The sequence below is a fragment of the Lithobates pipiens genome, unplaced genomic scaffold (genome assembly GCF_037356315.1).
Source record: "Lithobates pipiens isolate NorthernLeopardFrog02 unplaced genomic scaffold, aLitPip1_a1.2 Scaffold_10, whole genome shotgun sequence".
NCBI classification, from domain to species: domain Eukaryota; kingdom Metazoa; phylum Chordata; class Amphibia; order Anura; family Ranidae; genus Lithobates; species Lithobates pipiens.
The window spans coordinates 58,473,960-58,489,141 of record NW_027507686.1 but is presented as its reverse complement, the minus strand read 5'-3'; the positions used below and the strand labels follow the sequence as shown (position 1 = coordinate 58,489,141).

The following is a 15,182-nucleotide window of genomic DNA, read 5'->3' as shown; positions in this document are numbered from 1 at the left end:
ACTCAGATTATCTTGAATAAAAGTCCTTTATTTGGCTACATGGGTACAGGCTATGCTGAAGTGTTTTGGCTAAGAAGCCTTCATCATTGCTTTGATGAAGGCTTCTTAGCTAAAATGCGTCAGAATAGCTTGTACCCGTGTACCCATGTAACCAAATAAAGGACTTTTATTCAAGAGCATCCGAGTCACCACCCCTTTTCTGATTCAAACACCTAAGTTATCATTCCAAGGCCACGAGATCCAGGTTTTTGCTGACCTCTCACCATTTACGATCCAAAAGCGCAGATCTCTTAAACCGCTCTTCTTGGTACTGCCAGAGAAGGATATTAAATACTGGTGACTTTTCCCATTTTAACCTCAAGTGTCTCTTCATAAATAAACCCTACACATTTGCCTCATTTTCTGAAGGAGAGCATCCGTTACTGAAGCTTGGCTGTCCTTCGACAGAATCCAAATCCACAACACTCCAGCTCCATGGCCAACTCTTCCAAACGACAGCTTCCATCAAGCCCATTGACTCCGGTGTGGGAAAAGTCCAAGTCTAAGAAATCGAAAGAGACTCTCCCTCCATGACATTCTGAGTCCATGGACTTCCTTATCCTATTCATTCTTCCTAGGAAGGTCACCTTTCTCTGGGGTTAATCAGTTGACCTGGTTGTCTCACATATACTTTTTTTAGTACCCGGTTTAGGCCTTCTTAGGCCAATATGTTTCCCCCTTGTGTTTATTACAGGGGTTTCCTTTTTTTTTCTTTTTTTTTTTATTATCCTTTGTTTAACAGAAAGGGAGGAAATGCTCTTTGCTCCTGGAGCGACTCCTCCCCCTGTGCACTGTTTATTTACAGCAGTATTAGACCCGCTACCAATACAGGGTTTGTTTTCTCCTTCAGACGTTACATTTCTTGTGCCCTTGGCCTTCAAAAACTATCTTAGGGCCAGACTGGCCTCCAATATCCCCTCCTCCCCTTCCAAACACTCCCTCTCCTGCCTTTAATTCCTCTCCCCCTGTATTCCCTCCAGCAGCAACCCCTAACCGAATCCTTTATCCCATCCTTGTGCTTGCATATTTAAATAAAATGCTTGGGTTTAAAAAGGATTCATTTTTTAATATGGATGCCTTCACTTAGCCTAAGGCCTATGGACCATTTTGGTTTGCTTATTTTCAGGATGTCTCATAGCTGTAGTCGTGCTCATGCCCCTCCTCCTGTCTGAGATTTGAAAGTGTTCCCTCTCCCGGACAGTCTCCTCTCTGGAAGTGGAGGCATTTATGGTAATGTTGACAAGTGGTGAGGGACATTTTTCCTCTCACCCTTGTTGGCTTCTCCCCACCCCTACCCTCTTTCTATATCCCTTTGCATTCTTCTTTCTTTCTTCTCTCTTTAACTTTCTTTTTTATTGACTGACTCAGATCTACCTAGCTGGAAGATTGCAACAGTAACGGAATCTCTTCCTGGTGGTGGATGCCATGGTAATCTCCTTGAGTGGCGCTGGGTAAATGTTTTCATGATGCTGGCTGTTTCCATCCTTTTGCTCCATGGCTAGTATACCCCATCCGCTGTCCCCCTCCGGGTGGTTTATCACAACACCAAGGGACTAAACTCTCCAACTTAAAGGAGGAAGACTTTGCAATATTTTCACAACCATTCAATGTAGTTCTACAGGAGACTCACTTTCCTAAGAAATATAGCCCTTCATTCATCCACGCCAAATTTCCTTTATTTTTATGGCCAATGCTGAAGACAAAACATAAGGGTGTGGCGATTATTTTTACTAAAGATGTAAATTCTCACTCCTTCTGGAACGTAAAGATCCTAAGGGGGGTTTCACCTTAGTTAACCACATAAGCCCCGGACCATTTTGCTGGCCAAAGACCAGACGACTTTTTGCGATTCGGCACTGCGTTGCTTTAACTGACAATTGCGCGGTCATGCGACGTGGCCCCCACACAAAAAGCTTTCTTTTGGTGGTATTTGATCACCCCTGCATTTTTTTTTTGTGCTATAAACAAAAAATGAGCAACAATTTTGAAAAACAAAACAAAACATTATTTCTTACTTTTTGCTATAATAAATATCCCCCAAAAATGTATAAAAAAACATTTTTTTCCTCAGTTTAGGCCGTATTCTTCAACATATTTTTGGTAAAAAAATAAATAAATAGCAAAAGACCGCGGGACCCGCGATCGGACTCGCAGAGGTCCTGACCAGTGCACGAATGCACCGCCGGCGGCACGCACGCGATGGCAATTTTAGAGGGACATACCTGTACGCCCATTTGCCTGTCCGTGCCATTCTGCCAACGTACATCAGCGTGCGCCAGTCAGGAAGTGGTTAAAGGGGTACTTGATAATCAAATCTACTCTTTCGTATCCTATTATGCTCCAAACAAGGGACAATACTCCTCGGTAGGGGTGCAATGGATCAAAAAACTCACGGATTGGATCGTTTCTCGGATTAGAGTCACAAATCGGATCATTTTTCAGATCAGCAAATAATTGAATTTGCAAAAACCTGTGAAAATTCCTCCACCATATAGTCCCCACTGTAATATCCACGTAATCTCCCCCACTGTAATATCCACGTCATCTCCCCCCACTGTAATATTGGCTGAGTATGGCTGGGTATGGCTGAGCATGGCTGGGTATTGCAGAGTATGGCTGGGTATTACCGAATATTGCAGAGTATGGCTGATTATTGCAGAGTATGGCTGGGTATCACCGAGTATTGCAGAGTATGGCTGGGTATCACCGAGTATTGCAGAGTATGGATGGGTATGGCTGGGGGTATGGCTGAGTATTGTCAGGGTATGGCAGAGTATTGGCAGGGTATGGCAGAGTATTGGCAGAGCATTGGCAGAGCATTGGCAGGGTATGGCAGAGTATTGGCAGGGTATGGCAGAGTATTTGCAGGGTATTTCAGAGTACTGGCAGAGTATTGGCAGAGCATTGGCAGGGTATGGCAGAGTATTGGCAGGGTATGGCAGAGTATGGAGGAATGGCTGTGACTGCAACTGTCACAGAGCAGCGCTGTGGGCACTACAGATCCAGCCCACAGCACTGCTGCCATCCACTGTACAGATCAGTACACAGGGGAGAGAGGAACCGGCGTCTTGCTGATCACGGCGTGTGCCGATCCGAAACGGGGTGACCCGTTCGGTTCACGGATCGGTAACGATCCGTTGCACCCCTACTCAGTGGGGATTCTAATGTGGCATTTGACTAGGGCCTTGACAAATCACATCCATATGGGGATTGTCTCACCCACCATTCTAAACAAAGCCTCTGTATTGCCAAGGTCATCTTCCAAAGGGGATTGATGGATGTTTGGAGAGAAACCAACCCACCGATGCGTGACTACATTCATTACTCATTACTCAAGCCCCCATAGCTCATTTGCCAGGATGGATCATATTTTTGTTTCTACTGCCCTGATCCCTCTGATATCTAAGTAATATATTAGGTACTCTGCTTATCCCCCGCTCTTTAAAAAACTAAAATTCGACCTTACCATGTGGGCCCATCATGGCCTTTCTTGGCTGGGTCGGATCAATGCAATTAAAATGATCTTACTCCCTCGTATTTTATACTTCTTTAGGTCTCTTCCTATCCCGAAAGTTAAAGCTTTCTTACCAACAGTTTAAGATTATTACATTTATTTGGGGAAATAGGCCATCGTCTCTCAAAATTGGTTTTATTCCGAGCACGGAACCAGGGAGGCTTTGGTCTTCCTAATCTCTTGGTATTTTCTAGCTCAACTAGCTCAGATCTCAATAGTGTACCTGTGTTTGGAGATTCCCGACTGGGTTCATATTAAAAGGCAGGCAGTACCTCTACATACTCTAGATTTCCTCCTGTGGTCCCAGAAGAAAATCAAGACCCCCCTACTCCTTCCCATTCTTTTTCCCTTTAGGATAACCTAAGTACGCACCCTCCGCTAGTTTCTTTTCTCAAACATCTAGCCCATTTATTTAGGAATCCCTTGTTTCCACCAGGGTTGGGAATCAAAGCTTTTAGATGGTGGTTGAACAAGGGGCTATACAGAATCAGTAATTTTCTTTGTCCCTTAGGCCCACTCACCAAGGCATACTGCATTAGTAAATTGGACATGCTGCCTTCTGAACTCTTCTGCTTTACTCAAATTTTCAATTGCTTACACAAACTCTGGTCTTCAACTTCCAAAGGGCATAATATCACAGCTTATGAACAATGGTGTGGTCAGGCTATGGAGCAGAGGGGGGGCATCTCAGTAGTCTACAGAGAACTATCCTCAACACATTCAAAGACTCCTTATATGCTAGAATGAGAAACTGACCTCACACAGAAATGGAATCTTGAGGTGTGGCATAAGAATCTCTTCAGGGCCTAAAAGAGGGTACTGAACATTGCCCTTATAGAAGCTAATTTGAAAGTTATGATGAGGTGGTACTCGGTCCCGCTCAGACTTGCAAAACTAAATCCCACTGCATCTCCCCTAAGTTTCAGAGGCTGTGAACACCTTGGTGATATGCTTCACATCTGGTGGGAATGCCCTAAAATGAGAAGCTTCTGGAATAAAATGTTCTTTGATCCGAAAGATTACGGGTCTCCCCATAGCAAAGTCACCACATGTGGCCCTCCTAAATTTTGCAGTGGAATCTGCTTTTAAAAGCATGCAATGCCTCATTCTTCATCCTGCTTGAGGCTAAACTGACCATCGCAGTGTTCCCATGTATCTGTCCTACAAGCAAAAAGAAAAGTTTCCTGGATAAAAGATGGTCAGCATGCTTTTGGACTCAACGCAGAAATTTGAAACCATTTGGGAACCCTGGGCGAACCACGTGTGTATTTCTTTGATGCCATGATCCACGCACCACTTAGGTAGCACAATCAGCTTCCTTCCCGTCGGTCACCTATTGTCCCCATTTCCTAGTTTAGTCTCTTCACTTTTATTCTTCTTCTGTCTGCTTTTACATCTACTTGATATCCTCCCTATCGGGGATATGATATGATATGATGTCCCCTTTCTTTCATATTAGACCAGGTTATCCTAATTTTTCCCGAGTTTTTTTTACCATAAGTAGTCGCTAGTATTTAGGTTTATAAGGTCGCCTATGACCATCGAGTCGGATCACTAGGGACCAAGTACTATATGTCCTTATGGCTGTAAGCTCAGCATAACTTTGGTAGTATATGCTGATGCACCTGGACTAACTACATTTAGTTCCCTGCTTTGTTGGAGTTATTTTATTACTGTAACTCTCTTCAAAAATTCTGATTTATAGCTGATATATGTTTTTGCCCCATTATTCTCTGAAATAATAGAATTACTCTATTTGTCTCTCCTAGAAAACATATTAATTACTTTATTCTTGATATGTCTAACCTGGTTTCATTATGTTTTCATATGTATTTTACCTGTTATTCTCAATAAAAACCTATTGAAAGTAAAAAAGATTAACCCAGAATATATAAAAAGTTTCACATCTTTATTATGCACAATCCATATAAACTTTTAAAAAGGAAAGACCAAGACCACATTGGTTTTCATCTCCCCTTTTCATTGGGCTTGGTCTTATCACTCTGGTGAGCATGTGAAGATAGATTACAAAAGGCTGCATTTTCTTACTTCAGTGATTTTATACAAAGGTTACAGTCCATTGCCTTTACACCTTTCGTCTTCCTGTCCCTCTCTGTGTGCCCTCTATCATTCTGTTCTCTTCATCCACAGCTACCAGGCAAGACTGTTCCATTGGTGCCCTTCCATAGTGCCAACCATTTTCTGAGAAATGATCCCCATTTCACCTTGATTTTGTGACTGGTGTGGTGTAAGTATCACTATTTATATTTATTAGGAAGTGAGCTTCGTACTTTTGAGCAGAGTACAGTATTGTGCTCACCATTTGGGTACCACTTCCTACAACATGATATATTTTAATGGCATGGTCTCTCCACAGATATTGCTTATTAATATAGTTACATAGTTAGTCAGGTTGAAAAAAGTCCATCCAGTTCAACCTTAAATACAATAAATAAAATAAAAAATATCGTACAATCCAATATACCCAATTTCATACCCACAGTTGATCCAGAGGAAGGAAAAAAAAAACCAGCAGAGCATGTTCCAATTTGCTACAGTAGGGGGAAAAATTCCTTCCTGATCCCCCAAGAGGCAATTGGATTCTGTTATCTCCTGAAGAAGTGAACTTTACTTCAAGAAATGTGTAGAGACTATATTTAGAGAATATATTAAGTGTATAAATATAAATAAGCAAAATAAAGATGTGAAACTTTTTAAATATTATTATTATATTATTTTATTTAGCGCAACTCTTCAGTGAGCTGTACTCTGGGTAAAGGCCTGTGGACCTGGTGTACTTTGATACAGTACACGATAAAACCATAAATGCATAAATTCAGGGATGTGCAGTTCTTGGGAGGCAGTTGAAGTAGAGCGAGGGACATGAAATTCAAGGGTCATTAGCTCGGCGACCTGGGGTTACAGAGATTCCAAATTTCGGGGGTAGGTAGCTGAAGTCTTACCCCACCATTGGTCATTTTGGGGCTCCCATCATCTATAGTTCCAGAGATACTGGGCTTTTTGCACAGCCTGTCAGAAGCTGACACACTCTGTTTGCAGTAGACTGAAAGAATGAGCTCACACTGCCTCTCCTTACTTCTTGTCAGAAGCTCTGAGCTCAATGGACAGCTTGGAGTCTTGGACCAATAGCAAAGTACCATTTTCCCAAGCTGTCCAATAAAAATGCTGTAGTGGAGGCACGCCTCTCACTGCAGTGTCATAGAAGGGGGTATGTATCTAAAAGACAAATGCTTGCTTCCAGCCCAGTCCTCTTAACTACAAGGAAAAACAGGGGTTTATGGGTATAAGATTTACCCATAATCCCATGTTTTTCTCACACAGTTAAGAGGGAGAATGAGAATCTGCTGCTTCTGAAAAGGTACAAGCTAAATAATATATTATTACCGGATAAGATAATAATTTATTATTTATCCATTTACTGTAAAATTACTGGTTTGAAGTAATAACTTCAAACTTCAGTAATTTGTCCATTAAGCCACCTGCTTGAGCACAGTTTTTGAAAATATAGTAAATTGTCTTAAAAATAATATATATTATTTGTATATTACTTACATATGTACTTATGCTAATTAATCCCTTGCCACCCAGGCCAATTCTGACACTTCTCTCCTACATGTAAAAATCATCTCTTTTTTTGCTAGAAAGTTACTCAGAACCCCTATACATACACATTATATATATCTATATATACACACACACATACACATATACACATACACACACACACATATGATGTGTTAGTTTATCAAAAACAGTGTTATCTTGTTTGGGGAAAAAAAAAAAAGTGTCAAATATTGCACTGGTCTTTTGTTGCCCTCTTCTACTTATATAATAAAAAGTATTACAAAAAAATAATTTGTATTACTTAAATAAGTACATTATCTATAATCAGTGATTGTTAAAGGGGTTGTTAAGTATAATCTGTAGTATATACTGTATTCCGTTTTTTTAAATTCATACTCTAAATACCTTATTCATTCTACCTGATCAGTGTTCATGTGAGCGCCTGTCGCTCTCTCCCTCCGATGTATGTACAAGGGAGGGAGAGGCCGAGCTCTCCCACTAATTTCTGCCACGTGGTCACGTGACCTCCCTCCCTAGTGAGTACATCAGGGAGAAAGAATAAGGTATTTAGAAGATGAATTTTAAAAAGTGGCATACAGTATACACTACAGGTTATACTAGCAGTGGGGCTGGCAGTGCTTCTGAGCAGTAATGTTTGCACTGCTTAGAACGGTACTACAAGGGGCAGGGAGGGGCAGGTCACACACAGACTAGCTGACAGGCAAGGAGGGAGGAGGACACAGATGAGCAGAAAGGGTTGCGGATGAGGGAGGCACGTAAACTGACCACGGTGTCAGGGCTCAGCAACCATGATTAACCGTGGTCAGTTTACAGGGGGAGGGCAGAAACTGGCAGGATCAACCAGGTATTTCAGGTGATATAGAGGGTCAAATTACACTGCACAGGCACTGTGCTGCATAACACGCTTCAAGGGATTTTTTTTTTAGGGTAACAAACACTTTACCTTGTGATCTGTCCAACTTCTTCTGCTCATCATCTATCCTTATAGTTAGTGTATTATGTGTGGCCCAAGACAATTCTTCTTTTTCCAATGTGGCCCAGGAAGGTCACAGGTTTTAACACCCCTGGTGTTTGCTATGGAACAACTTTTCTCAATGGAGGCTTTGCGGATTTGAGTTTGCAGCCACCAGGTCATCTTTGCATGTCTAAGGATGCGTGACCATGGATTTTAGGCTTGTGTCAATTACATCAGTTTGCAACTCTTCTGAATTCACTGGCACGTGCATTTGACCTGTAATTTGCCTTCTTTTTACCTGCTTCGTGTGGAGGTTTTGCATTCCCAAAGACTTGTATGCTAATGCAAAACTTGTCTAATGTGAGCAAAAGACCACAGGTGCTTATGTGGCTCTATAGGAAGGCATCAAGTACATAAGTTGAAGCAATTGTGAGCTTGTATATGTTGACTCGTCAACACCTTAATTAACACCCCTTCATGCATAGAAGTCATTGATGTCTAGATATCCAAGCCAACTTTAACAGAGTTAAGTCATTAATAACTCTGACAAATTTATACACCTAAATAATTTTTCATTTCTGGTAATTCAAAAAGATAATTATTACTAAAATAGCTGCGGTATTTACCTTGTTCTGTCCAGTGTTAATTTGTATCTCTCCAGAGGGTTCATCAACTTCCACATCCTCCAAATCAGGCAAATCCTAAATTGTAATACGGCAATGTAATCACTAGTTAACCACACAGTAACAACTGGATTGATCTATCATAATATTTACTTCAGTAACTTAATAGGGTTGAGCTATTAAAAAGCAAAGGAATTTGCGTGGGAACGAACTCTTTGCTTAAAGTGGAACTTCATTCTCCCAATCAACATTGATTATTTTTAATCCTCATGTTGCTAGCATTAGCAAATAGATAGGAAAGTATATCATATTGCTTGTTTTAAACTTTTTTTTTTCTGCTACCTCCTGGTTTCTTACCTAGGCAACTGATGTCATACATCCCAGAAGTCTTCAGGAGGGGAAGGGGGCTTTACTCAGCTAAGTACACTCTCCTGCATGCATGCTTGAGCTAAGGGCAGATGGATTCAAGGAAGAAAATGCTTCACGAACCATTTGCCCTTACTCAAGATGGCCATGGCCAAAAATGCTAGGGGATGTTTTTCAAATGGATTTCTCAACAAAATAAAGCATAGAGTCATGGATAGAAGGGGGAAGTTTGCTTTGAATATTAAAAATAAATTAAATAGTATTTTTTTTTTATGTTTTTATATTTCCCCTGTTATTGGTAGAACTTGATGGACTTGTGTCTTTTTTTTCAGCCTGACTAACTATGTAACTATATAGTGTATCTGGTTTGTGGTGCTCAGAGGAAGTAAAGATCTGCTTCAATGCGTTGAAATATTTACTGATTGGATGGAAGTCAGCAGAGCTTTACCGCAGTCACTACACACAAAGGGAAAATCCATTTGCAAAGTGAACAACCTATATCAGTGATGGCGAACCTTGGCACCCCAGATGATTTGGAACTACATTTCTCATGATGCTCAACTACACTAGAGTGCAAGAGCATCATGGGAAATGTAGTTCCAAAACATCTGGGGTGCCAAGGTTCGCCATCACTGGCCTATACGATTCTAGTAAATCAGCCCAAGTGTCTCTGTGTTAAACATTTTGCTCACAGTTTGTAGATCTGCTTATGTTTGTGTATTTTTAGCAACTGATGTATTATGCCATGCTTTTTCTTGATCTGATTAGAGAAACATTGTGATAAGTACAGTGTGACTTGTTGAAAATAATAAAAGCATTAAAACAAACTACGGAACAGTCTTAAATATAATATTGCAGACAAAACAAACAATAGAATATAATTGACACTTACATCAAGGTAGAGCTTTTCTGTCATTTTCAAAGGGACAGTTTCAATATCTTCAGCGTCAGCAAGACTAGTAGTCAGGGAGCCTTCCAAGTTCAAGTCTTTGTATGACGCTATGAACAAAGTGTGATACAATTCAATTATTTTTTCTTGTAAGCCTAAATGTATTACCTAAGTCATTACATAGTTGTGTAGTTTAAAGAGAAGTCCACCAAAATATACACTTTATGGCCAAATGTTTGAGCTTTAGGAACATCCCTTTCCAAAGTTATGGGAATTTTTGAGACAGTCTTTGTAGCTATGCCAAAATCCACCCCCCTTGAACAACTTTTCATAAAATTGTGCCATGTGTCCATGGTAGGGATGAGCTCGGTGTTCGATTTGAACGCACGTTCGACTCAAACATGGGACGTTCGTCTGTTCGGCAAATTCAGAACTTTGTGGACCGTTCGCACCAAATTTGTGTGGCACGAACGGTCCACAATGCACTACGCCATCGCAGTGCATTGCTGGCTCATGATTGGCCAAGCATGCACTGTGACCCCACATGCTTGGCCAATCACAGTGCCGGTAGCGAAGAGAGCCATAATTGGCCACAGGCAGAATGCCTGTGGCCAATTATAGCTCAGGGAGTTTATTACACGCCATACACTATATAAGCCCGCCAGCGCGGTGGCCTTGTGTGGTGTGTTGGCGTGCAGGGAAAGAGCTAGATAGGCAGGGACAGTGTGTTCTTTTCTCAGTCATCTGCAGGAGTTAGTGGGTGTTGTGTGCCTCCAGCGCACTATACACCTGTATCTACCCTTTATTGCTGGTGTTCTCTAATTCAGGCATCTGCAGGAGTTAGTGGCTGTTGTGTGCCTCCAGCACAGTGCAGTATACACCTGTATCTACCCTTTATTGCTGGTGTTCTCTAATACAGGCATCTGCAGGAGTTAAAGTGGGTGTTGTGTGCCTCCAGTACAGTATACACCTGAAGATGTTGTCTGTTGCATAGCTTGCATATTAGCCTTTAAAATTAGCACTTTTGATTTCGATTGTTCGAGTCCCATAGACTTTAATAGGGTTCTAAAGTTCGTACGAATTTTAGGTTCGTTCGAAGGTTCTGGTACGAATCGAACTGGGGGGTGTTCGGCTCATCCCTAGTCCATGGGAATGTGTGCCTAGTTAACAAAAAGTAGCATTTGTGAGATGAGCTACTGCTGATGGATGTGATGAACTCATTCGAAATTGGTATTCCAATTTATCCCAAAGATGTTTGGTAGGGTTTAATGGCTCTGTGCTGGCATGTCCACATAGTATATTATGTGAAATAGGTTCATGGTAGGGTGAAGGTAGGCATTCAATGACAAAATTTTACATATTAAGTATTATCCTGCAGGGTTATTCTATGTATAACACTATAAATATGTATAATACATAGATTTAAACTTTTAAGCCTAAAAGGAACCAGTGCATTTTTTGTCTCAAAAAGAAGCAATTATAAAAAAAAAAAAAAAAAAAAAAAACATGGTATGCATCATGTGTATTAATTTCATCATTGCCCATTAAGTTACCCTCATTTGCAGTTTCATTGCTCTTTGTTAAATGTTTCTCCTGAGACAACAATTTGTCTTTATTGTTAGGAATGTCAGATGCAGAAATAGTTGGGAATTCTGGATTCCTCTGGCCCGGGACCTCATACTGTGTCTTCCTGTCTGCGTCCATGAACTGTACAAGTTGACTCTTGGGAAGATGGGTTTCCTTGTTGTCTTTCTCAGGATACAACTCATCACACACCTCCATAGTCTCTTCAACAAACTTCTGGATCTTCTCTCTCGATTCTTCATTTCTGCAGTGGTTTACCTGCTCCTCACAAGGTACAGTGATGTCTTCAGGAATGTGACCTAAACAGTAAGTCATAAAAAGTGTAAAGCTGTGACAGGTATTGCAGCCAAAATTTAGACAAAAATAAAAGCATTAAAAAAATCAGCATACTTTGCATAATGTGTCCCTTGTGTTGATTCTTCTGCTTTCAGTAGAAAGCCTCCCTCTGTCCTACTCCCAACCCCCTATATCTTCCGAAGCATGGTGGGGGGGGGGGGGTTAATACAAGTATGCGGATCCTAGGAGCTCTTAACAAGAGAGCTTGATTATGCCCGCCCCTTCCTGACAGATCCGCCATTCAAAGTCTACAAGCATGCTACAGCTTCTATGAAGGATTCAGGATCTTTAAAGGGAGGGGCCATCAGCCCTCCTCCTAATATTTAGTAGTGTGTGTACTTTGTGTGTGTACTTTGAGCGATTTGGTTCTGCAGACAACACAACAACGCAGGAAAGTGAGCCACGTGAAACTGTAAAAGAGGGTGCACAATACTACTTTCAACATCTTTATAGGCAATATTTCATATTTAGTTGTCTAAAATAAAATGCAAAAATTCCATAATTTGTAACAATTAAAGTGATTCTAAAAAGGTACATATACATACATTATACATACACATATATATATATATATATATATATATATATATATATATATATATATATATATATATATATATATATATCTTAATGCATTAAAAAAGGTAAAAACTAATAATAAAAACAAATATCTTCAGATGCCCCACTTTATACTCATCTGAGTCCAATCTCAATCCAGCAATATGCACAAGAGCAGCGGCTCTCTCAACTCTCTCCTCATTGGACAGAGAGGGCGCAGCAGGAGCCGAGAAGAGAAGGATCGGGGCTGTTCTGTGAAAAACCTTTGCACAGAGCAGGCAAGTATAACATGTTTATTTATTTTAAATTGCCTTTAGAATCACTTTAAAATTATACATAAATAAATTGTGTATAAAATACTATTGGGTTGATTTACTAAAAGCAAATAATCTTCTCACTTTGCAAGGGAATTTTCCCCTTGCTAAGTGAATGAGACGAGGCTCTCTGCTTTCATCATCCAATCCTGCGCAAGTAAAAGTTCAGCTTTTTTTTTTTTGTTTTTTTCTTGCAGATGATTGGCTGTTCTTTGCAAAATAAATTTTAAACATATTTACTAAGAAAAATTTCCATGCAAAATGAGAACTGCCCATTTGTCTTTAGAAAACGTCATATACACAGTGACACAAATGACAATTCACGCAACCCATTACCTTTCTCCTCTGTCTCTTTTTTCATCTTTTCTTCAGCTCTCCTTTTGATTTCAGATAAAGCATCAATACTGTCTTGAATCTTCTTTCTCTCTCTGGTCTCCCACTTTTCTCTCTCATCTATCTCAGCCTCTTTTCCTCCTCTAGCCCAGGCCTCTGCACAAGCTCTGCAAGGACACATACTCAAAATTTGTTTTGGGTTTTCAGTAGGAAATGAAGACATGGATTTCACTATTTTACAGCTACTAAATGCTTTAATGATATCTACTGAGAATTTAGGAGGTAGTGTTTAGCTAACATATATGGTTGCTCGCAAAACACAGTAGGAAATATATTAAACTGGTGGTATACCCCACTTTGTGATTTTTACCTAAAGGTAAGCCTATAATAACGCTTACCTGTAGGTAAAAAGAATATCTCCTAAACGTGTACCGTTTAGGAGATATCCACCCTGCATGCTGAAGTCAGTGGTGCATGCGCTCTGAAGGTCCGGCGTATTGTGCCGGAACCGAGGGCTCTAGTTCAGGAGTGACGTCATCGCGGCTCTAGCCACTCACAACACAAACCCTGAAGAAATGCCGGGGTAACTTGTCAGTCCCCTTAGCAGTGACCAGGCTCAGCTGTGGGTGCTTCGTTCTAAGGGAAGTATTTCATAATGTGCTAGTATGCAATGCATACTAGCACATTATATAATTGTCTTGCAGACCTTTTTTTTTCTCCAGCGGTTTACTAACGCTTTAACTTGAGCTGGTGTAGCCTTGTTCAGGAGCTGCAAAAGTGAAAGCAAAATGTAGATCCCACATTTTCAATTTTTCAGTTTTAATGCCTTTAAAGCGATTGTAAACCACTGGACATCTTTTTTCCTTACCTGCAAGGTAAAGGCATAATGTGCTAGTAGGCAATGCCTACTAGCACATTATGTGAAACCTACCTCATAACGAATCATTCATCGCTGGAGGTCGCTTTCATCTTCACCACCTTGCTTCCGGGTTCACGGACTCTGACTGGACGGAGCCGTGATGACATCACTCCCGTGTATGTGCACGGGAGCCAATGTTCATAGGAAAGGGCTCTGAAGGAGCGTCACGGGTGGCCATTCCTTAAGAACGCATGCATCAGTGATGTCACCGGCTGCATGTACACTAAATATGTCCTAAACGGTGCTTTATAAGCTTACCTATAGGTAAAAAAATTTGAGATGGAAGTTTACTTCCTCTTTAAAAGCTTAGTGTACCTGAACTCAGTGGGAGCTGGATGCCCACAAAAAGAGGGTATCTGCCCCCCCCCGCAAAAAAAAAAAATTGACATGCCAAATGTGGCATGTCAGGGGGCCACCTTCATGTAAAGAGAAAGTTCAATTTTTGGGTGGAACTGGCTTTGCTTTAAGTAATTTATTTATTTAATAAATATACATACACACATATATATATATATATATATATATTATATATAATATATATATATATATATATATATATATATATATATATATATATATATATACACATACACACACATATATATATATTTTTTTTATATTAGCACTGATAGCAAAGGAGGAAAATGGATGTAGCTGGAAACTCAAAGTCTTTATACTAAAGTTGCCAAGAAATAATGAGGAGATGGCTTTCCAAGTCCATTGCCTCTCTCGATTAATTTAACTTGCAAAAAATGCATGCAAGTAATTTACAAGCCCCTAAACTTTATTCAAGAAACACAAAGTCACACCTATAGAAATAGAACAAGCAAAAAAATATTTACCTTAGACCCCAGCTTCTGGCCACTTTGGCTAGCCCTGGGGAAATGAATGGGCCTTCCCGTGACATTCTGGGAAACCTGAAGATCTCAAGCCTTGAAAGATTGTGCTACAGAAGAATACCAAGGTGCATTCTTGCACCATTTGGGACCTCTCCTTTCCCAGGAAGTGATGTCACTCATACCTAGTCAAAATCCAGGGTCCATGGTAAGTATTTTGTACTTTTTTTCTCTTGTGGCCACTTTACACCAGAACACTGTGTGGGAAAATCCACGTTCTGTGCACATTTCCCTCCTCGTGTTCAAAACA

The 15,182-nt window shown here is 40.5% G+C and overlaps 1 protein-coding gene across 3 annotated transcripts in view; it reads right to left on the bottom strand.

Annotated features, from left to right (window-relative positions):
* The window catches only part of DNAAF1 (dynein axonemal assembly factor 1), a 52,798-nt gene that overhangs the window by 4,726 nt on the left and 32,890 nt on the right, over positions 1 to 15,182 (bottom strand). For all 3 annotated transcript variants that reach the window (XM_077455542.1, XM_077455548.1, XM_077455556.1), the window contains 4 exons: positions 13,121 to 13,284; positions 11,546 to 11,875; positions 9,996 to 10,102; positions 8,741 to 8,815 (listed from right to left, as the gene is read on the bottom strand). In XM_077455542.1, the coding sequence (XP_077311668.1) occupies positions 8,741 to 8,815; positions 9,996 to 10,102; positions 11,546 to 11,875; positions 13,121 to 13,284 (676 nt within the window). The remainder of the gene's footprint in view (positions 1 to 8,740; positions 8,816 to 9,995; positions 10,103 to 11,545; positions 11,876 to 13,120; positions 13,285 to 15,182) is intronic.